This window comes from Chiroxiphia lanceolata, chromosome 15 (genome assembly GCF_009829145.1).
Source record: "Chiroxiphia lanceolata isolate bChiLan1 chromosome 15, bChiLan1.pri, whole genome shotgun sequence".
Taxonomy (NCBI): Eukaryota; Metazoa; Chordata; class Aves; order Passeriformes; family Pipridae; genus Chiroxiphia; species Chiroxiphia lanceolata.
The window spans coordinates 7350161-7374030 of NC_045651.1; the positions used below are offsets into that span (position 1 = coordinate 7350161).

Below are 23870 nucleotides of genomic sequence, written 5' to 3' on the forward strand. Positions count from 1 at the left end.
GAGGGGCTGCAGGAGGGAAAGATTTGGAAAAACTTGGATCACAAACATTCACATTCATGAAGGCAACACGGGAAGAAGAGGGAATAACAGGAACTGGTGAAAGGAGCACAGACCAAGAACAAAGGTGATAGTGGAATAAATTAACTTTCACCCCAACCTGTGAAGTGTCCTCTCAGGGCCTGTACCCAATAGCCCAGAACGCTGGAAACCTGGGAGAGACCAAGAAGCCACCCCAGGCCCTACAACCTTCCTTCATTTTCTGTTGAACTTTGAGCCCCCCAAATGTCAAACAACCCCCACTCTGCCTCCTCCCACATCCATTTATCTGTCTTAACACCTTCTGTTCCAGAGTACTGAGACACTTGGAAGATTTATCTCTCAGCTCCAACATAAACCAAACCTGCACACGAATCCCACAGTCATAAATCCCCCTTCATACATCCGCTTCCCCCAAAAGAAGTGATAATGCTCTTTTTGTGAGAGTTGTAATTTTTTTGAATGGTTCTGCTTCCAATTTATTTCAGTTAGAATTTTGTCTTTTCTAAATCTTGAACCATTCCACAGTATATCTTTATTGCAAAAAAGTCAACATGCATCTTAGAAATTCAGCTTGTAATCAATAAAACAAACATTACATATATGAATTTCAATGTATAAACAGTTAGAAATTCATCAATATCTCCTATTACCCTATTACACAAGTTCACAATCTGTAAAAACTATAGTACAAGGTTACTATACACCAAGAGGAGCTTTGTTCCTTTTCACATGATTTTGTTAAAGTGGTGCTTTCACAAGCAGGTGCCAGGTTGCAGATTTACCTTTTCAGCTCTGGAGATGGTTTTGTTTATTTTGCTCAGGTTAAGTCAGCAAGGAAAGGGATGGAATTCCTCCCACAGTGACTTGCTTTCCCCATCCTCAGTGTCTGTCCCCCAGCTCAGGCTGGCACAGGGAATCACACCTGCCTGGGGCACACAGGTACCCCGTGGGTTGTGTTTTGCCCAAGGTACACGTGAATTTCCCAACAAAGCATCGCCATGAAACAAACTCAGCTGTACTGCCCTGCTGCCTATGGAATCCAAACCAAACCATTCCAAGAGAGTTCAGCATGCCCTGAAATACAGGGGGGGCCACACACTTTGGCAAAAGGCAGGCCAGTTTCACACAGCTCCTCTCCCCCTGCTCCAGCCCCCCCGAGCCGGTCGCAGCCCTGTTGCCCCCTGGGCACAGCCAGGCTCGGGGGCACTGCCTGCCCCACAGGCACCAGCCACCTTTGGGATGGCACCAGGGACTTGGGCCAGACTGCCAAGGGTACTGTGAAGGCAAAATTAACTGTATGAAGCTCTCAAAGCCATTAAATAAAGCTCTGACCCTCCTCCTCCTCCTCCTCCTCCTCTCCCCCAGCACTTTCCCCTGGAAAAACAGATGTCACCCCAGTGTCACTTTAGAGCTAAAACCATATGAAAAGGAATCCATTCCGTGTGTGTCGAAGGCTACTGCAATTTGCTTACAGCTTAATTAATCCACTGTAATTTTCATTTTCCAAATACAAAAATACAACAATTCTTATTGAAATCTATACGCCGGTAGTTTTAGTACACAAAAAAAAGCAAAATATTTACAAAATTATACAGTTTAAGAAAAAGCTCTGTACAAAAAAATATATAAATCCTTTTGATCCCTCTCTCATTTTTTAAGTTGTCAGGACTCGGACATGTTTGCTGCAATGGATTTTTCAAGATACACACTGTACCACAGACACTAAAATCCTTAGGGATGATGGGAGAAGAGCAAGACATTCTTCTAAGTACGTGGGGGGTGGGCTTTCCCTCGTTTCTTCATGCCTGGAATTTAGACTCCCAATTCTAGGAAAAGGTGAGTTTTGGAAAGAGACAAAATACTGGAGACATTCCCTTCAACTGACAGGAAATAGGACATTATACAGATTGATACCCCACAATGGCTCAGGGATACAGAGTCAGCAGGGCTGTGACCCCAGAGGGTGCTCAGCACCTGCCCCTGGCCATGCTCAGAGCCACAGGCAGGTAAAGGGTGTGGTGGATATTGTCCTTCCATCAGGAGTCCCTGGGGAATACACTGGTGATCACTCAAGAGAGAAGAGCGCTGTGCACTGACATTGTGTTTATTTTGTGTAGAAATGTACATAAACTGCACTGAGGAGTGGCCAGGACCAGAGGACAGGCAGGGAAAGTGCTGCCAGGTGACCCAGCCGTGAGCCCTGGAGCCTGTACCAGGGACAGCACCCGGCTCAGGACCCTGACCTGGTTACCTGCATCACCACCAGCACACACCCCATTCCTGGGGGGTTAAATGGTACAGCAATAAGGCAATTGAGAATGTAATGGAGTTCAGCTCAACATGTCTGAAAGAACTGCCCTTGGCCATGAGGGAATCCCCTTGGAGACCCAGCTCTGAACACCCTTGGGACACTCGTCCCTGGTTTGGGGCTGGGCAAGACAGCCTGGTCCTGTGGGCTGAAACCCATCCTGCTCTGAACACTGCAGGGCTCTGCCTGGAACAGACAGCTGGAAACAGGGAGAGGAAGAGAGCTGCTCCTGGCTGGGGCCAGATTAGCTGCTTTTGAGGGAGTCTGGAACTCCTTCCATTCCTGCTCACAAATACTGAAGTGCAGTAAACAAACAGGCTGACTTACACTGAGCCTTACACTGGAACTACAGAAAGAAATCAAGAGGGAGTGAAAATCCACCCCAGTGTGTCCCTGCTGATGTTTTCTGTGAAGCAAAATTTGGAGAAACAGAGTGAACTGGACCATGTTATAGCAATACCCTGTTAAATTGTTTCTTCCACCTCCTCTCACAAAAAGCAGAACAACATAGAGACTGTGTGGCTGTCAAACATACTGAAATAAATGATTTATGAACCTAGCTACAAATAATTCCTACTATGAGAGACTCCATAGGAAACAAAATGCTACCCTTTTTCAACGAGCAAATGAGGCCAGTTTTTCTTTCATAATATTTAATGAAAGTTTGTCTTTACCCTAACCCCATAATATTGCTAAATAAAACCTGTAATATCTTTTCAATTATAAACTAACAAACCAATCACATTATAAAAAACCCAAAACAAGGTAATACAGGTGACACAAAAAGAGGACAAGAAAATACTAATTTTCCCCCCGTCTCTCTTTTTATCCTTCTTAAATAGAAAAAAAATCACCATCTTGGTGAGCTTGATAATCCTGTAAGAAGTTCCTGGGCCTTTGGCTAGCTCAGTCTCACAGCTCTATGTCCCAAATGTTCTCATACCAAACTCTGCTCATGGTAAATCTTGTGGTTTGAAAAGAAAGTAAAGCTTTTTTTGGCTCATCAACTTCCTTAAATAAATGTTTAAAAGATGCAGCTTGAACTATATTCCTAAAATTATACATTTCCAACATCAAGTTTCATCTTCTCCAAGAACGAGATTCATCCTCATCTTCGTCATCATCGTCATCATCTTCGTGCAAAAATAAATCTGAGGTTTCAGTCTCCTGAAAGGAAGAAAAAAAATGGACTTTTAAGCACAAATTCCACGCTGTGCCCTGGGACACATCACACCACACAGCCTCAGCTGTACTTGGACCTGCTTGTGGTGTTACTGTGTGTCTCACAGACACACACAACTAGCTTTAGGGGAAGAATGGCAGCCTCAAATCAAGAGAGGGAAAGAGAGCAAAGCTTCAGAGGAAGCTGGAATAAACCATGACCCATGTCCCTCCCGAAGAAGGTTCCTGTTAAGTGCCTCAACAGAAACACCTTTAAAAGCTTCATGTGTTCAGAATTATGGGGAAGAACAGACAATGCTTCCTACAGTGGAGCACTAACAGGAGTTAGTGTTTTGCAGCCTGCATACAGAACCTGAGGCATCATCATTGACAAATCAACATCCCACCCACAAAGTGTCTTTTTCTTTTCTTTTTTTGTCCCTTTTCCCCATTTTAAAATGTGGGAAATGCAGTTCAGTTCCTGGTTTACAAAAACATCTTTTACAAAATTTCTTCAGCACACAGAAAACTGTATCTTAAGAGCTCTGAGCTATCAGATTCCAGGAAGAATGATCAGATTATTAACAGATTTTCATACCTCTTCCTTGGACTCCTCTTCCTCAATTTCTGTGGACACAGAAGGTACCTTGGGTTTGTGCCATGAGATCTGGAGCCGCCGGTCCTTGAACCGGGATCCCTGGTTAGCAGCCTGAGTCATTTAAATGAACAGATTTTCAGAGAAAGGATCAAGTAAAGAACTTTTTTAGTATCACCAACAAGCCAGACCCAGTGCATGAGGTGCAGAGGCACATTTGAAGGTCTCACATATATAAACCACAATCACCCACGTAAGTCTTCTGAGAGCAACTTCACTCACACCCAAATCTGCCAAATGCTGCTCCCGCCCAAGAGGATGAGCAGAGCTCTGAGGGGATGGGGACACAGAGCCTTTACCAGCCAAAGCCCTGTGTCACTGTTCAGGTGGTACCTCTCTTTCTGTGGCACTATCTGCAGCAGCACCAAACACTATCGAGTTCAAACTGGAGGATCAAAGCCTCCGAAATTTTACAATACAAAAGTAGACATCAGCAGTTAAAAATTCTTATTTTAGGTCTGTGAAAAAAATATATCCATGATTCTACTTACATTCTCAGCTTCTGAGCGAGACTTAAAAGTTAGAACAACACTTAGTGGGGAATCCTCTTCTTGAAGGTCTTCGATATCTCCAAATTTCTGTGAGAGAAAAGTTCATTAGGACCAGCAGTAATATTCTCCTCCACCAAACCCACGATCATCATGGGCTACACTTGCAGTACTCAAGTGTACTGAAATCTGATTTCTTAGACAGAAAAGTGAGAGCCAGTAGACTCAGCTCCATCACCCAGCAATACTGCAGCACTTCAATTTTTGGACAAAAGCTCAGATTTATTGCTATCCTACTAAGCACAGCTTAATTCTGCAGGAGGAAAGGAAACACACGTATTAATTTACAGCTCACACTTACAGAGAAGTGCTGTAACAATTCATCTTTTTCCTCTTCAACAAAGCCTCCAACGGTGAGTGCTTTGGGCCGGTGATCCACCACCATGTGGTTCAACATGCCCCGTCCTCTGCCCCCACGGCCCCGGCCCCGGCCCCTTCCTTGGGCTGGCACTGCCTTTCCTCGACCAACAGGCAAGATTCCTAATCGGGCAGCCTGGGGAGAGAACACAGCCACCCCCACCGTGAGGGGATCCGAGACACTGACACCTCAGAAATTCATCCCCAGCACCAGTGCACACCAGCTCACCTCCACCTGTAACTGGTTGAGCTTCTTGCGCAGCTCAGTCGTGTCCTCTCCAGAGGACAGCCTCTTGTGGAAATCCAGCTCTGCATCCAACAGTTCCTTCTGGGCCTGGGAGGAAAAGGGACAGGAAGAGAAAACAGGAGGGAAGGGCAGAACTGTAAAATAGAATGTTTATTCTACTTCAACATGTTGATGTGAACGGTCCAGACAGATCAGGACATGACAGCCACACACTTTTCTCTAAATTCAGTCTGTTTTAACTGTGTCTGTGTGTTGTCCCTACCATTTTCTGAAGGACCCAGAATCCTCTGCTTTAGAACTGGAACAAGTGCGAATGAGCTACAAGCAAAACTAGGTCATGGAGTTCCTTAAACCATGGCTTGCTCATCCATAGTTATCACTCACATTAAAATACTGCTTGCAAGTGTTTTGATCTAATGTTGCTGCATTTTTAAGAAATATTATTGGAAATAGTTACAAAAGATAAGCAGGCAAGCATGTTGCACAAGAAATACCTCTGTTTTGGACTTCAATTTGGATGGTGTGGAGGTTGTAGATGAAGTTTTTAATTCATCCTTTAACTGAGATATTTTTCCTGTTAGTTCTTTTAAGGTCTTCATAATTTCTGCTCTCTCTTCTGGTTTCATGGCCTTGTTTTTCTCCAGCTTGGATATCAACATCTATGCAATAATAAAAGTGCAGGAACATAAAATTCCAGGCTAAACAGCCCTGAACAGACAGGTATCTACAAAATCAGAACGTATTTACTAGAGACATTCCAGGCTTACCTTCTGGCATTCTATCTGTTTTTCTAACATCTCCTGCTTCTTTTTCCTCATGTCTTGTTGGAGTTTCATTGCCTCCTATATGAGGAGAAAATTCTTTCTATCAGTAAAAAGCAGTCTAGCATTCTATGTACTCATACAGATCATACTGTCCTCTTCAAGCTACGGAAATGAAGTCCACAACAAAAACTACTGTCTGCAAAAAGCACAAGTACAAAGTATAGCTGATCCAGTAAAAAGCTGCTAATTTCCCACTGTAAAGTACTTTACTTTTTGCCCCCTTTAGACACCTCTTAAGGAACATACCCTATGCTGTCATTCAAGTGTCTTCTAGCTGCAGAGATGGAAACTGGAGAAATGCCTCCAGAAAACCCCACACAGCCAAGTGTGTCGAGGAAGACACCCCAAAAGGACACTCTGCCCCAATATGTGTTTGCAAGACAGTCCCATAACGATGACAAAAGCCCACACCCATGCAGAAAGCTGTACAGCAGTACTGAGGTTTCAGGTGTCCATAAAACCTTGCATTTAAAACACTTTGCTCACTACACTGCCAGTCAGCCATCAATAGTCAAGTACCTGTTTTTTTTTAAGGGCTTCTTGCACATCGTGAGGTTTAGACCCTGCACCGGACTTCAGGGATGTCTTTAAATTTGGAGAACTGTAAACCATTTTTGAGTGGCTTGTAGAAGTAGGAAATATCTGAAATAGTAAAAACAAACACACCAAATTATGGAATAGCTGAAGTGACTGATATACCATCAGGACACTTCAGAGGAACACATATGAGCACAAATGTCCAGATTTGTACAATGAGGTAGAAAGACCAAGGCAATTAAAACACACAGATCAAGACATAAAACTAGTTAAAAGGATTTCTGCAAAAGATACTGTCTTTCCTTCTCCATGCCAGACTCCCTCTGCATTCTGATTCCCACTAGGACACCACTGAAGGTGATGATTTCCATCCACCTTAGTTTCAGCTTCACAGTCACAGCCTAACATCACACTTTCTGATCAATGAAGCAGCAAAAGCCACTTCATGCTTCCTTTCTCAAAAGGACTTCTCTACGGCCCAGAACACATGCTGCACTTCGGTATCGAATTAAACTGTATCAGCTTGAACTCTGGGCACAAGTAGTCTCTAAGCTTCTAGCACTGCTGTTAAAGCACAGCATAAGCTCAGAAATCACTGAAAGCCAACAGATTCACCAACAAAAAGCTGATCTCACAGGCTGTCAGATTTGTTTACTATGAAGCACTGCCAAAAATATTTTATGCTATTTAAAATACTGATACTTTGTTCCTAAAGTCACTGTCCCTATTTCATATAAATAGCTGATGAAATGAGGAAGAAGTGACTGACTGTGGTTGAGTGGAACATTAAGTGAAAAGGAAGAGAAGCAAGTGGGAACAATTCACAAGTCCTTCCCAGCTGCCAGGCCAAAGCTGTATCTGAGAGCATGACCATGGCTGGTTTTCAAACGTACCTGAGACTCTTCCCCCCCAGCCCCGGGCTGGCTTAGCTCAGGTTGGCTCCCACCCGCTGCTCCGAGGCGCCGTTTCACCGGGACTTTGTTAAGGACATAGGCACCAGATGCCAGGGGTTTGTTCATCACCTGTGTATCCACAGATATCAAAACGTGAAGATTAGATATTTTCTTTTCCTGCAGCAGCAGTCACTCTGGAAAGCTGCTGACCTCCCTGACAGCACGTACCTTGGACAGGCTGCTGTGCACGGTCACGGCAGGTGGCGTGGCCAGGGCCTGCTGCTGGAGGTGCAGCTGGTGATGGAGGGCCTGGGGGGGGGTTGGCTGCTGCTGCTGCTGCAATGTGGGCTGCTGCTCACTCTCCCTGTGCCACAGCACCCGGATAAAACGATTGCTCAGCACCGCCTCCGTGCTGGAAATCGCCTTCCTCGCCTCGTCGTTACTCAAGTACTGAATGAGAGCAGCTTCAGGGTCATTCTGGAAAGCAACCTAAAGCAAAAGTTCATAAATGCATTATTTGTCAAGGAAGGAAACATCTCAACTGGCAGCAAACCCATCTACAAATAATCTGCAACGATGAGTGGGACACCCAGTGTATTAACAGCTCAAAACATGGGTAGGACGCTCTAGGTAATTAAAGCCAAGTACATTCTGGTAAACATTACATGTCCTTGCAGCAAAGCCTATATACAGTAAAATAAAGAAATAAAGACTCCTCCACCAGCAGCATCACATTTAGAGCAGTGTGCAGTGCCACTGGGATATGGCTGAAGGGACCCTGGTACTGACCCAAAGGCTCTTTATTCCAATCTCCCAGAAGGCAAGTGCTGCTCGAGGGTGCACAACCTCAGCACACCCTCAAAGCAGCAGTACCTCAGAGTCTTGAATAAGACTCTTTTTCTAAAAATTAGTATCACAGTAATAAAAATGTATCTTGGACTTTCTAGTGCAATGATTCAGACAGCACATATGAAATGCATTATTTCCTTATGGAGGTGCAGAAAGCACCACAGTGTCTTTTGGGCTAAGACATAAAATTATCAACTCAAGAAATATGGAGGCTTCCAAGGCATGTGTCTTTTATTTAGACCTGTAACTGAGGACTTAAGAGGCCACTGTTTATTCTAGAAAAATAAAATGGAAATTAAATGCTGTTTTAACCATGTAACTTTTTTTTAGTACTTTTCCCCTTCTTACAGAGCAAGGGACACCACTGAGCTGGAACCAGTTCTAGGATGCCAAGTGGTAACAAACTGATGCAGATAAAGACTCTCCTGTAGCATCTTTGTCAAAATCCTGACTGTGAAATACTGTAAGACTACCATACAAGACAAACTGTCTTTTTAAAAAGTTACAAACAAGTTCCTCAAACACCTGAATCAGTTTAGACACTGTTAAACTGGTCAGTTTTTCAAATGTAGTAAGGCCTCATGAAGGCAGAAGCCAACACACTTTTACAGAATTAAGATAATAATACACAGTAGACCAAGAAAAGTTTCCTTGAACTTGATTCCTTCCTCTCCCAGTTAGTCTCCATTAAGATTTCTCAAGGAAAACATGCAATTATTCCAGCAGGCTTTGGGGGAAAAAAAATAACCATATACAGACATAAAACTGAACTTTGGCTTTTACCTGAATGTTTACAATAGTTCCAAATTTGCTGAAGTGTTCGTTGAGCTGTGTAATATTGTTCAATTCTGGTGGAATTTTTCGAACTTCTAATTTTGTATTTGTGTACTGATTCTTTTTCAAAAACCCTGGCTTGTTCTGGTTGTTATTTGCTTGCCTAGAGGAGAGGAGAACAGGAGCAGTTTAGGTGGGCACACGTGTCCCCAAGTAAGGCAGCAAATGTTAATATACATTTTTCCCCTGAAAAGTACACCCTCTACACACTAACAAAGAAGAGCTCTCCCCACCACCCAATATTTAGTCACCATATCATGTGGACACAGATTTTCTGACCCAACTAGCCCCGACTGCAGAGACTGGGGAACAGCAATGTTCACAGCACTGACAGCAATCAAGTGCATTCCAACTAATTCCAGCTAATTCTTACTTTCCCAGCCAGGGTTTCTTCAGTGGTGGACATTCCATGTTACTTGGAGATCTTTTCCTGCTGTCTGGTTCCAGGACAACTCTAGTGACATTGCTGCTGTTATTTGTAATGGGAATGGGAGGTTCAGTCTGGATGATAATATTGGCAGCTGGAGGGAAGGAAAAAGGCCTGTGTTATTCCACCACACATGGAAAAGCTTTGCCTTACACAGCAAAACAGGACTGAAGTTAAAAACACAAACATTAGGAAGACTTTACCAAATTGGTCAGTTTTGTTTCTGAAGTTATTCCCACATTAATCCCTAGCTTAACTAAACATCCTGAGGGAAACACACACAGTTCAGCCAGGAGGGATGAGGTTTTAACATTTAAGGTTAATATTAGCTTGAACAAAGCTATAACTTCATCTTTCAGGTACTGAAAACTCAGATTCTGCAGGAAAAGGAGACCGGGGGGGGGGAACCCAACCCAACCAAATCCCAACGAAACAGAAAAGGAGGCAAAGAGCCAAGGCTGGGTTCCCAGACTTCAGTTTAGAGCTCTGCAATGGGCAGGGGCTGAATAAACAACCAACTTCCCCTGTATGAACCCTTGACAGGGTAAAAGCAATGAAGAACCCATGCCTTCCACTGTTATCCCCTTGCCAGCCCTCCAGCCAGGCTTCAGCAACAAACTGTTAATTAAATACAACTATTACGCTCTCCAAGACATTAGATTTAAAGTTTGAAGCAACTTCTACCAACATAAAGTTTGCTAGGAATTTATTTATAACCTTTGCAAGAGTATGCCCTTGCTATTAGTCTCCTGCCTGTGCCAAATATTCAACTCCTAAAAAGAAGTCTGAGTTATACACAATTTCTATGACTTTTATATAAGCCAGAGCTCTGCTGGTTACTGCTGGTGAGAACAGGCCGGGCATTTCCAGGCCTGGCTTTGATCTCACTTTGGAGGATGATGTGAGAGCAAACCTTTTCCACCTGTGACAAAGACAATAAAACAAGTGGTGTGAAGCTCCACCACCAACTGCTCACCCCTGTCTTACCCCTGGGATGGGCTCTCAGAGAGCCTGAGGGGCAGCAATAAAGCCCCAACCCTGCCTCTGTGACAGCCATTAAGATACAAATGGCAACAGTGATTTCTGCAATAATATTTAACTATATTCTTTACAGGATGAGTCCCTGGAAGGAAATACTGAAAAAAAAAAAAAATCTTTCTTATCTACTGAATAAGAAACACTGAAGTGTAATAGCAAACATTAAAATTTAGCATCTTTGCTTTTAAGGATCAGGGCAGGAAAAACAGGAGGGAGAAAGAAAGTTTTGCTACCAGAACTAAACTTTCTTTAAAGAACCTTGACTTGTTCTCTTCCCTAAAAGGTATTTTGTACACGTCACCACTAAGAGACTACACCTACATCCATCCAGGTAGGGGTTAGGAATTGTTTAAGTGCAGACTGGGATTCCCATGGCCTGGGAGAATTGGAATGCTACCTGCAATGTTCATTCAGAGAGAACACCTGGCTGACAGTCAGACCATCAAGCACCAAAACATGCCATGACAGTTCCCCTCTTCACTACTGCAACAGCCCAGGCAAGGACTGTGGATCATCACCTCTGTGCCCTTGGCTAATCAAAAGCAGTCTGCAGACTGTGCTGCCAAAGCCATCTTTAGGCACCATTTTTCTTTCTAAGAGCTCCCAGCACGTGGAAAGTGCCTTCACAGGCTAAGGAGGAATAAAAACCCAACCAACCAACAAAACCCTTGTAACATTCCCAAGCAAGTGGTTATTTTTAACCAAAAAGGCTGCTTTGACTCTAATATGGTCATATCAGTACCTTCAAAACAAAGGCAGAAATGTCCAAAAATTGCTCTGAAACACTAGAGCAGTCAGAAAAAGGAGTGCCTTCAGCCTGAAAACAGGGAAAATTGTTCACGGTCTTGGACGAAAATAGCAACAGCAATGACCAGAAACCCTTCCTACCTCGAGGATTTGTATCCATCTCCCCAGATGTTAGGCCAATTAGATTTGGACGCTGCATTTGTGCTCTCGTAAAGAACTGCCGATACTGAGATCTACCAGCACTGGTAATACTAGGAGCTTCGGGGTTATAGCCATCTGGCTCATATGTATCTACAAAAAAAGGAGAGAAACGACAGGATTTTTCAAATGAGTTTAAGACTCAGGGTTAATTTTCCTTTAAGGAAATGCATGGATGTCCAAGAGTCAGAAGCTGTTTCGGATGAAGAGAAAAGAGAGGTGGTACAGCCAACGTGTGCAGCCATTTCAAACCCTCACCTGGACCCAGCCTATCTGGGCACATTCTCTTTTGGTTTTTAATCTGGTACTGTTTGTCCAAAGCACACAGGTCACAATACTGAGTATTGCTGATCCACTGACTGGAAAGGCCCAAGGTATCTGTGTGACAAGCTGCACAATGTCTGGCACTGTTTCAAGGGGAGCAACACAAGGTTTTGTTTGGGTATTTATACTGTAGGGCCTAAGATGCAAAGAGATTTTCAGTCTTTGCTGCCCAAGGGTCTAGTTCACTTCAGAAAAGGATTCTGGGGAAAGAACATACTTAAATAATTCAAAGAAAGCTGAGAAGTGAGGTAATGGGACCAATACTTACCTACTGGATTCTCTTACTTTATGTAAGAGTGAGACCAGCTGCCTATCCCAGGTAAGGTAGGAATGATCATTTTCATTAGAAGGGGTCACCATGAGAACACAAGATGACAGAATTGACTGCTATTGTTCCTCCAGCCCAAGGTCCAAATAGAGGACGATGCAATTTTCCAAAAAAAAGAAAAGCTGTACAAGAACTAGAATGAATGAAGTCTATGAAGAGCCTCCACAGAAACACAGTACATCCTGGAACAGAATGAATGCCTGCACAAGGGGACCTGACAGATGTGAACTCCCCTGAATCTCAGCTCCTTATTCCACAGCAGCAAAGACAACTCTACAATTTAAAAAAGATGCCCCAGAATATCCACACTGATGTTTTACAGTTTCAGGCTCTGCCAAGAACTTACACTAACCCTGAAGGAGCTGAACCACAAGTTTCTCCTCCCTGATTTGGCATATGGTTGACTGCAAGAGGGCAGCCAGCAGTTATTACCACAGCAGTCCAAGAACAGGACATGAGAATCTCCACAGTGGTTCTGGAGAACAGAATTACTGTGATGCCCTGTGACCTATGACAGGCAGAATCAGCCACCAGAAGTTCTGGAGCTGAAAGGATCAGATGGTGACACCTAAACACCTGACAGCACTTGGGCATAACTGAACAGACTATCAAACAAGAAATCTGAGTGACTGAAGTTCTGAAAAGCATGGAAGTCACAAAGATGATGACACGGATCATGAACTGAACTAAAGCCTTCCTTTGAATAAAATTCAGAATATTTACTGTAAAAACCCCAGATGAGAATATTATAAATGAGAATATTATAAAACACTGACATTTAATTATCTTATTTTGCTCATATAGGATAGGGAAATGCCATTAATCCTTTCATTATTAAAGAAAGCTTTATTATTAAAGCTTTATTGTGTTTAAACTGAGCAATCTGGGACTCTCCAGGCATTTTGCTATTTTCCCTCGTAAAACCCCACTTTTTAAAACTTTGAGCTCTGTTAAGGAAGATGGATATGTCCAGTGAAAGCCATCCACTTTAAGTTAGAAAACTAGAACTAAGCTGAATCTGGAAAAAGGATAGAAAGTAAGTACTGATGTATATGAAGACTGTACAGACTATTGTGATACACAGCTGGAAAAAAAAAATCTCTCATCTGCAGTAGTCCAAACTGGAAAGGAATAAAACCTAAGTTAAACAGCAATTACAGGTTTCCAGATCCATCTTTTGCCTACTAATATCCTACTGAACAGCTTGAGGATGAAAGGATCCCTTTCTTATGCAACAATCTGATTGCTGTGAGCACATGAAACCCAAAGGAAGCTCCCCACAGTGCTCTTCCCTCAGACTGTGACAGAACACTGTTGCCATTCCACACCGGAATGGATGATGGCCTGACCCAGGGAGACCCATCAGACTTCTTTTTAGATTTGTACATACTGGAGGAAGACAGATGATAACTTCTAATCACACATCAGAGGAATTTTACAATTTTTACGTCGAACAGATTTAAACCAAGAGACATTTGCTTACGTTCTGACACTGTATAGAGCAGGTTCTGGGGCAGAGGAGGAGGCAGCCTTGCTCCCACAGGTGCCAGACTGGGCACTGCGCTTGTCCCCGGCTGGTCACGGTTATTTATCAAGCTGGACTGTGTTAAAGGTGGTCCTACAACAACACCACAGAACAGATCACACAATCACACACTGACAGCTCACAGACAAAATGTGCAAACAATTCAATGCCATTTGTTTATGCTTTGCTTTGAGCAAGGTCAGGGTTGTAAATACGTTCAATCTCACTACAACAACACTGAACTGAGTAGCTTGTTCAGGTAAGTTACTCTGCTTCCAACACCTTCTCCTGTTCCCAGAAAAGACAGTGCTCTAAGGGAAAAGAAAAAAGTGTCTTTTCTTCCCCAGAGGTTTGTTAGTGCAAGAGCTGCATCAACTACAGCAGCTCCTCCCTCAGCTTTGCCATGGAGAGCCAAGGCTTGCTCAGAGCAAGAGATCAGATCAGCATCATTTAGACTGCAGTTCTGAGATGAGACCTGCAGAGCAAGAAGCATTCCCAGACAAGGAATTTCTCTAGCTGGTTGTGCTTTGGTTACCTCATGTACCACACAGACATTCTTACTGAGTATGTCCAAAAAGGACCCCAAGTGACATTACACAGCCCATCCTGAGCGCTGTCAGTTCTCTCACTGCAAGTCAGTTGACCCACTAAAGGGCTCATGCAAAGGTTAGGGTTAATCCTGTATCAAATTATTTCTCATCCCAAAGCTGCTGCTATTGGACACAACCATCACAGCATGTATTGAGTCCCTGGAATAGAGAGCACTGAACCAGAACAACCATGTCCTTCATAATGCTACTTCTTCACAGAATTCATAAGATGCAGTAAGATAACAAAAAAGGCTGAACATCTCAGATGACTGCTGAGCTAGGACAGATCTCAGATCCACCAATGATGTATTACTTTCTAATAGCAGATAATGTAGCACCAACACTGGAGTTTTATTAGAACTTCTAAAGAGATCGAATCTCAACATTTTTTGCACTTGAGGAAAACAAAAACCTAGGAAATGTCAGTGACCAATCCAACCACCACCAGCTTGAGATGAGCTGAAAGATCCCCCCTGCTCCACTCCCGTGCCCTATTTAACTCAGTTTGGAGTGTGAGGCACATCGTGGTTCAGCAGCTGAATTTTCAGGACTCCTTTGGCACTATATCAAACAGCACACGGATGGCAAAGAAACCGCAGCTGGTTCCTACAGTGGTGCCAGACAGGGGCAGCTGTGACTCACGTGGGACGGGCAGCACGACGGGCGGCGGGGGCTGCGGGTGGGCCGGGGGCACCGGCAGCCTCAGGCCGCGCACGGGCCCCGGCAGGGGAGGCAGGAGCATCCCCGGGGGCGGCGGGAGCCCCGGCGGCGGCGGCGGAAACGGGATCATACTTGGCAAGGAAACTTCGTCTACGACCAAAGGATCGTTTCCGTGGTCAAACTGGCAGAGATCGCCAAGGACACAATATCCTCGCTCTGCAAAACAGGACATTTCGTATCTTGTCAGGAAAAAAAAAACAACCCAGAAGTTCGCAGTGATTTGTAGCATTTCAGATTTTGTTGGAATTTCTTAATAAGGAAAGCATGTCGTCACTGATAGAACATTACATTATCAGATAAGGTTTCAAAATAATTCAAATTAGAACAATCCTTCATAAAAGCATACAAGCTTATTCAAATTAGAACAATCCTTCATAAAAGAATACAAGCTTACGTGTATCCATCACAAAGGCTAGTCAGAAGTACTTGTTTATATTAAACACACACACAGAGCAATCTGCAGCAGCAGTGCCAGTGGTTGAGGTATTTGTCTAGCACTACAGAACTGTGAACAAACTCCATATGTTCTTATGCGGGAACTGTCACAGCATAAGCAAACTGATTCAGTAAGACTAGTTATGTCCTCAGTATGACACAGGTCATCTCTGCACCTCTTACATACAAGGTACATGTCACATGCCACTGCAGTGTGACTTGCTGTCCACATTTACTGAACACCCGAAAAACAAGTCACACAACCATTGAAACGAGGCATGAAACAGAAAACTAAGGAACAGTTACCGTCATAATCCTGACATCTTCTTTTAGGAGGAGGGTTTCTGCCAAATGAACTGGGATTGCTGTGATTGTTGAAGTAATTTGACCAGCTCTCTGTGGTGTTTTCAAGGTGGTGTGCAGGCGCAACTACAGTAACAGCACTGGGAATAGCTTGTGCAGAGGAATACTGTTCAGAGGATTTACTGGAAGATGCGGACACCGGATTATATGAGCCTTCAACATCATTTTTTTCACTCTTGTATTTTGATCTCTCTCTCTCCCGGTGCTCTGTTTAAAAAAAAAAAAATAGTTGGGTAAAGTCTTCATGCTTTGTTCTGCACATCAGGGCCACGAGGAAGTGCTAATACCCAACATTTCCTGAAATATTGAGTGTTCTGCACGTTAAACTGTTCTTGAAGGAGCTCAGTCTTACCAATGCAGTAAGAACTAAACATAATGTGAACAGGGGTTTCACTTCAGAAATCTCAACGTTTTCTTTGCGAAATGCACATTCATTCCTCTACTCCTTATTCCATCCTGGATTACAGCTCTCTTTTAAAGGAGAAAGAGAAGGGCAAAAGCCTTTCAAACAACAAACATACCTCTGCCCTTAACTAACGTGGTCTCAAGGTGCGTTGAAATCTGCTGTAATCTGTGGCACTTACTTTTCCAACAGACCTGAACTAGCCCTAAAAGAACAATGATCACATGGTAACCACTGCAAAGAAACCTTCTCTAAAAATATACAGTAACAAAGTGAAAGTGAGGGAAATACTTTTTGCTTTGCAAAAAGCTCGATCTTTACAAGGAGAAAAACAAAAAAATAAAAATCAACAGCTTTGTCAGAACACACAGCTCAAAAATACAATCTACTGATATCCATGGGTATACACCTGTGGATAAATTAAGAGGTTAGCAAAGAAGAAAACAACCCCTTTAATTGTTCTACTCCAAAGAACAGCATCTTAATTAACAATTTCAAAACCACAAAGCTCTCAGATTTTGCTCCAACTACCCAAGGGCACCTCCTGGCTGCTAAACCATAGAGTCCATAGGAGTCGCACCCAGCACTGCCATGGGATGTTCTCCTGCAGCAGCACCCTGGATACTCACCACTCCTGCTGCCATCCCGGTCTTTGCTCCGGCCCCTGCTGCGGCTGCGACTCCGACTTAACCCTCGGCTTTTGCTCCGGCTTTTACTCCTGCCCCGGCGCCAGCCAGACTTCTCCCTGTACAAGTCACTCCTGTCATAGTACCTGTCGTAGTCCCTCCATTTCCCATCATCCCGCTTTTTCTCTCTGGTCCTAGAAAAGACAGATGTAGATGACGTTTGTGAAAGGAGGAACCAAATTAAAAAAGAAGCTCACGGGAAGGTAAGGTACTGCTTGTCCTTCCCATCCATCTGGGCAGTGAGACATTCCAGTTGGAATTTCCCAAGTTACAGAGAAGTACAGAACGTCAAAGCTGAATCACTGGTCTGTAGTGAGCAGAAAGGGCAGGACTAGGAATTGGCGAGGTGAGACAGTTACAATGCTCAGACCCAGACAGGCTTAAAAGTGATGTTCACTGTGTGAACAACTGCCCCCAGCCCCCACAGACCTCCCAACAATGCTCTTCATTTATATAACAAGGGAAACAATGGAACTGATGACATTCCTAGGAATTGTCATTTGAAAATACTATCATCTTTTTGGAAGAGGCCAACTTTTCATGAAGGGTTCTCACACACGTGATCAGCATTCAGACAACATATCACAGACAGAGAAAAGGAGGGAGAAAAATCACCATTTTTCATAAAAATCACTACCTACAAGGTAAAAACCAGGTAAAGATTGACAACAAATACAGAAGAATATCTTAATATTTTGGCTCAAAGCTAACCTTTGCTCACTGGAATCTCCACGGCTCCTCTGGGGACTGGAATACTTTTTCTTCCTGCTCTCCCGCTCTTCTTCAACTGACTCTTGAAAATTCTGTTTAACACACAACTACCAAACGAGGACAGGTATCACTTTTTTTAATTAAGAACATGACATCAAAATGTACTTTAGGTGAAAGACAGCATCCCATATAAAACAATATTCAAGTACTACTTGCCCACAATACCGAAGCACTACAAGCAATCAAGAACTAGAGGGGTTTTTGTCTCAAAACTTCCAAGTTTTTCTGCAGAGATGCTCTCAAATAAAACCACTTAGATGTTTTGTTTCTAAACAGGATTCAGGAAAGACAAGATCTCTCTCCACTCTACTGCCTTATTTAGCATAAGCAATTGTATAAGTTGGGTATTTCCTGAACCTTGGAACACAACTCAGGAGTCACCTCTCCAAGTAGGAAAGTCACTAGTTGACGTTTGGAATAACTGCTTTAAGGCAAAAACCTGCTCACATGGTGGAACTGGTCACATTTCTTGTTGGCCTCCACCAAAGCAGGTTCACAAGTCTGTCAGCTGTACCACCACTGCAAACCACTGACCCACCCTGCACTTCTGCTGCCATTTCACATTGCTTACAAGTCAGTGTAAATTTTGGTGACAAAAGTCGACATGCAATAATGTAAAAGATTTTTTTTTCCCAAGTAAAACAAAAAGGAAGGCTTCCTACATGCTTGTGTAACAGGATTACTGGGGAGAACTGGTAGAAATATTCAAGACTTGGCTTGACAGGGCTTTGGACAGCCTGACCTGCAGCCCTGCTCCCAGCACAAGGTGCATCACACCTGGGTCCCCTGCAGCCCTGACTCTGCTGTAATTCTAAGTGTAGTTTATTTTGTGGCCTCCATTTGCAGGACTCACACCATACACGGAGCTATATGCCAGATATTGATGATCTGCTGATGGCCTTGCTGATGTCAAAACAACTAATTAATGTCCTGATCCTGTAAAGTTGTCCCATAAAGCTGTCCTAGATATCTTCTTCTGCTTATTGCCACTCCCCTCCACTCCCCAAACCTCCCCCTCTGTCCCCACCAGAGCACTGGTTAAGTCAACTGAAGGTAGCTCTAAAGGACTTTCTATAAGCTATGACATTACTTTGAGAACTGTTGAGAAAGCTCTTCCAGTCAAAGTCTTGTACAGTGGCAAATTATGAACTTCCATAAGCAAAGTTCTGTGTCACAATCTCAGATAAAACAGGACATCAGAAAAGAGAGCAAAAAAGTAAAAACCAACTTTAATTTAAATCATCTGATGAACGACGCTCTGGTAAATAAAGACTTGTGTTTGTTTGGGTTGACCTGGGTTTGGCTGACTGACAGATTTCTGCAGTTAATTGTCACCTTCTCTCAAAAACTTAATTGCTTTCAATTTTGCAAACAGAACTTAAAATCATGGCAAAAGAGAGAACTGTTGACAAACAAACTCTATCTCACTTTCCAAAGTAATTACTCCATTACAGAGGCTGATGTATTTCATTGGTTTTAAGCATCACAGAAAATATACTAAATAATTTCCATTCCTCACAGAATATACAAAATTGGAAATGTTTTGGACTGGTTTTGCTGCTTTCCCCTCTCAAACCCTTCAAAATAATTATTATCTGGTATTGCTAGGGCCACGTGAATAGGATTTCTGAGTGCCACTACTCTCAATCAAAGGTAGGCTTTGGAAAAGTATTTAAAATGTTCCTGTCCCAGTTGTCACCTTCCACTGCTCTTCAGACACACACAGGTCACAGAGATCATTAGTCACAACAGAGTGCATTCTGCTTTCATGTTTGTCCTCACCAATGCATGAGAGCTAATCTGAAAATTAAAGGCAGGTAGAGCAAATACGTTACCTCCTCCTTGACTTCTTCTTTCTCCTGCCCTGCAGGCTTCGCCTCTGCCTTCGTGGGCTCAGCAGAAGGAAGGTAACTCTTGGTGTACAAACTTTCAAAAAGTTTATCTACAAACCCTGAAGTTTCTGAGGATACAGAACACAAGAAAATACTGTTATACGTGGATTTAAGGGCATGGTTACATTTGCCAGAGAAGACCCTGAAAACAGCAAGCCAGGTGGGCTGCTCAGAGCAGCAGCACCTCAGATTAATGTGCTTTAGCCCCACTGAAGGAGCTGGAATTACATTTGTGGGACTTGAGGCTGTTCATTTAGAGAAAGCAATTCATCAGGTATATGAAAGACAACAAGAAAAACTTCTCCTGTTCTAAAGGGTGAGCATGATCAGAGCTTGTGATCAAGGAACAAGTCCACAGCTACTCCATCAGCTACTCTCAGCAACCTCTTTAGGGCAATTTTTACAAGAGTAAATAATTCACAGCAGCAGTTCAACATCATGAAAAATGCACAATAACTTCCCCAGTGAGTGTTAGAATTTCAGGTGTTTAAAACCTTGAGTATGAACCAAATTGCCATGCAAAGCTCCCCAGGAGCCTGAAGGATTAACAAGGACTAGGTTTTCAAAGGTGACCAAGCACCTGTCAGAGAAGCTTCTGGCAGCACGACTAACACTTTAAACTAAATTGCTTTCATTTCAGAGCACTTCCTCCCACCCACTGTGAAAAGTCCAAGTTACACAACTTCACCTGAGGATTATTATTTTTTTAATCCCAAGATCTTTTTTCCATCACATTCTGTAAGAAGTATTCATGGATACCAAGAAGCATTTTGAAGGCAACAGTGGTGCATCACCCTCTGTCCTCCCCCCCAGAGAAGCAAAGCCCCTGGAGAGCGCTGTACCTTTCTGCAGGAAGACATCCAGCTGGTCAGCACAGAAAGCTTTCAGCTCCTTCTCAGGCTTGTCTTTCTTGACTAATGCCACGACATAGTTGGCCAAGGCTGAGGGGTCTGCGTCACATCTGGGGAGAGGGAGAACCACGCTTGGCTGCTGCGGGACACCGACCTCGTAGGGACAGTCACTGCCACAGTCACTGCCCAAGGACCCCCCGAGCTCCTGCAACACCCCCGGGGTGCTGGGCTCACACCCAGCAACAGCACAGCTGCCCTGGGACCACAGGGCCAGCAAAGGGCTTTATGAAACCACAGTCCAATATTTTAGTTGCCTTGTGACCCCTCAGCCGCATGTGACAACAGTCCCGCTCCTCTGCTCTTCCTGAGCTTTGCTGAGGGACAACCACCTCTGTTTTGGACAATCAGACCCACTGCTGAGCCCCCTCTCAGCCCAGCAACCACAGCTCGAAGGGCTCTGTGGGTATGGCAGAGCACAAACCAGGGAAGGTACTGCACAAGGACTGGGAAGGGTTAACTGGGTTTAAACATCAAAATATTGTTATGAAGCAGTTCAGAAAACGTCACAGAGGCACATTTTCAATACACACACAGGTAAGTTCTGCACAGCTTCAGTGGTTGTGCCTGACATGCTGGGGTTTCCTCCCCATGGATACTCTCATGCCAAACTTACAGTAATCCTGTAAAACACCCAAAGGGGAACAGTTACTGAACAAGTTCTCTCCCCACACTCCCTCCCTCTTGTCTGGCTCCACAAAGGCCAAAGACACCAACTTTGTGCAGTGTAATCTTTATATGGGATATTGCTTTAGGTTCCACCATTCAGCCACTAGAAACACACTCCAGGTATAAACCAGAACAACAGTGTGACATGATTAAGTGACAGCTCCTCATTTTGCCTCTCAGAGGATGCAGATGTCAGCTATCAGCTGAGGGCAGGGACCTAAACATTCATGATTTAAAGACTTATTTTTTCAAATTAACATTCAAAGGGAGATTGTGTATTTTCTGAGAATATTAACTATGGAAATAGAAAGAAAAAGTATAAAGTATATGGACCTCAAAATAATTTAAAGTAAGAAAAAAAGCCAGAAAACAAGCAAAGGGCAAAAAGTCACACAGAGGGCAACTGGTGAGAGAAATAAAAATCCTCAATGAGCAGCAATGAAGCAGCTCTACTCTCAGCCTGCAACAACATCCAGCCTCCGCTGTAAGCCAGGATAAATGGAGCAATTAACAACAAAGAAACCACAAATTGACAGATTTTACACATACACAGAAATAACCTGTACGTGATGCATTCACAGTGTGTGATGTACTGGGGCCCTCACACACTGATTATAAACCTTCCATTTCAAATAAAGGAGATGATCCATCACTGCACAACCATTCCCTTTCCTTTCTCTGCACATTAGTCTCTCTCAGGCATTACCATCCCATTATGCAGTGCAGGAGCACATGAGGTGTGTGCACTCCTCCAGGTGAGCCAGGCTATATCGTCACTCTGTTGTCACTACAGTCCCTGACTGCCAGGGCCCACTGGCCCAATCCCTTGATTCTCTGCCATGAGAGTCTCCAGCTCACATCCCCACAGTGCAGCTCAAGTGCCCAAGGAATGCTGGAGGCTGACTGGAGCTGGCAGGGACACTGCAAGAGCAGGAGTCATGCTCCAGTCTAGAGACTTTCAGCAGGGTTTGTCCAAAGACACCTGTGATCTTAACAAGGGGAAAGGAAAATTAGGAAGAACTTCCAAAGGCCTGATACTTAATGACAGCAACTGAGCAGTCCTAAGGCCTATTTAAAACACTTCACACAGGTCTCAGTTGTACTTTGTGGGAACCTTAAGGCTGCCAGGCACTGACAAGCAGCTTCTCCCAGGAGACTCCTGCTGCAGGTGAGACCCACCAACCCCTCCTGTGCCTGCACCACCAGCACCAGGTGTGTTTAGGCACTGTAGAACTCAGGACCAGCACCTGGGGCTGTTTAGGCACTGCAGAGCTCGGGACAGACACAAACCCACCACCACATTACAGCCAGGATGCATTATCAGAAGCCATAAAAAGCAGCACGAAGCAATGTGGATCCATGCTGACTCCAAACAAGTCCCACTTCCACTGCAAGCAGAAGAATGTAAATGCACAGTTTCCACAGGTTTAACACTATTCCTGGTTTTGTCAGCTCCTGCCAGCCCTGGGCTCTGCCCCGAGGTCACACAGCTGGGACTGAGCTACCACAGTGCAGCCAGAGAGGCAGGTGGGGTGGGGGACACAAGCAGCCCACAGCCAAGGCACACAGAACCACTGAGGCTGGAAAAGAGCTCCAAGATCATCACATCCAACCTGTGACCGATCCCCAACTTGTCATCCAGCCCAGGGCACTGAGTGCCACGTCCAATCGCTCCCTGAACACCTCCAGGGATGGTGACTCCACCAGGTCCCTGGGCAGGCCTTTCCAATGCCTGACAACCCTTTCTATGAACAAATTCTTCCTGATATCCAACCTGAATCTCCCCTGGCACAGCTTGAGGCCATTTCCTCTTGTCCTGTCCCTTGTTCCCTGGGAGCAGAGCCTGACCCCTACCTGGCTCCACCCTCCTGTCATGGAGTTGTAGAGAGTGAGAAGGTCCACCCTGAGCCTCCTTTTCTCCAGGCTGAGCCCCCACAGCTCTCTCAGCCGCTCCTACTGCTCCAGACCCTTTCCCAGCCCCGCTGTCCATTGCGGGACAAAAGGTTCCCAGCCCGTCCCCGAGCCGGGGCTGTCCCGGGCTGTCCCGCACTCCGGGCGCGCCGGGCCCGGGCCGGGGACAGGCGGGGTAGGGCCGCAGCGCCTCGGCCGGACCCGGCCCGCGGGAAGGGCTGCCCGCGCGGCCCGCCCCGCTCGCCTGCCACACTCACATGGGCTCCAGCAGCTTGGCCAGCCAGGACTTGAGCGCGTCCACGCTCTCGATGATCATGGTGGCCCCGCGTCCGCCCGCTCACAGCGACACCGCCGCCATGGCCGCAGCCTGCCCGGCACCGCCCGCAGCGCAGCCTGCTGGGCACGGCCGGGGCGGGGCCACGCCGTCACCGCCAATCAGGCGCCGCCGCCCCGCGCCGCCAGCCAATGGCGGCGGCCCAGAGCCCGACCCGAGGGTCAGGGAGAACCAGCAAGTTCGGTGGAGCGAGCACATGAACCCGCGGCGACATCTTGGGGGGGGCGCTCTTAAAGGGGCATCGGCCCGGCAGGAGCGCACCCCGAGAGGTGTGCCGGGTTTATTTCCCCTTCTCCGCGAGGGACAGGTGACAGCGGTGATCGTCCTGCTCTCCTGCCTGCCCTCTTTC

The 23870-nt window shown here is 44.9% G+C and overlaps 1 protein-coding gene across 3 annotated transcripts; it reads right to left on the reverse strand.

The window, feature by feature from the left end:
- Window positions 1-480: 480 nt before the first annotated feature.
- On the reverse strand, window positions 481-23563 carry RBM27 (RNA binding motif protein 27). Of its 3 annotated transcripts, XM_032703133.1 has the most exons (22): window positions 23445-23563; window positions 20542-20660; window positions 19643-19767; window positions 17748-17854; window positions 16980-17170; window positions 16469-16555; window positions 15891-16154; window positions 15072-15305; window positions 13798-13932; window positions 11606-11755; window positions 9626-9773; window positions 9202-9355; window positions 7798-8058; window positions 7570-7698; window positions 6659-6781; window positions 6083-6157; window positions 5810-5974; window positions 5298-5402; window positions 5013-5204; window positions 4655-4741; window positions 4107-4217; window positions 481-3514 (listed from the first exon to the last, which is right to left on the reverse strand). In XM_032703133.1, the coding sequence occupies exons 1-22, from the start codon at window positions 23501-23503 to the stop codon at window positions 3428-3430; spliced, it is 3108 nt and encodes a 1035-aa protein (XP_032559024.1). In that variant the 5' UTR covers window positions 23504-23563; the 3' UTR covers window positions 481-3427. The 3 variants fall into 3 exon arrangements, with proteins under 3 accessions (XP_032559024.1, XP_032559026.1, XP_032559025.1); XM_032703135.1 differs by lacking the exon at window positions 11606-11755; XM_032703134.1 differs by lacking the exon at window positions 16469-16555 and having other exon boundaries at window positions 487-3514.
- Between the last annotated feature and the right edge of the window lie 307 nt (window positions 23564-23870).

Excerpts from the sequence above, each read along its gene's own strand:
- RBM27 (XM_032703133.1), bottom strand. The coding sequence starts at position 23,503 with ATGATCATCGAGAGCGTGGACGCGCTCAAGTCCTGGCTGGCCAAGCTG. Across the intron at positions 19,768-20,541 it reads GGATGTCTTCCTGCAGAAAG|AAACTTCAGGGTTTGTAGAT; the intron begins GTACAGCGCTCT and ends CTGTATCCTCAG. Across the intron at positions 11,756-13,797 it reads GCTCTATACAGTGTCAGAAC|ATACATATGAGCCAGATGGC; the intron begins GTAAGCAAATGT and ends CTTTTTTTGTAG.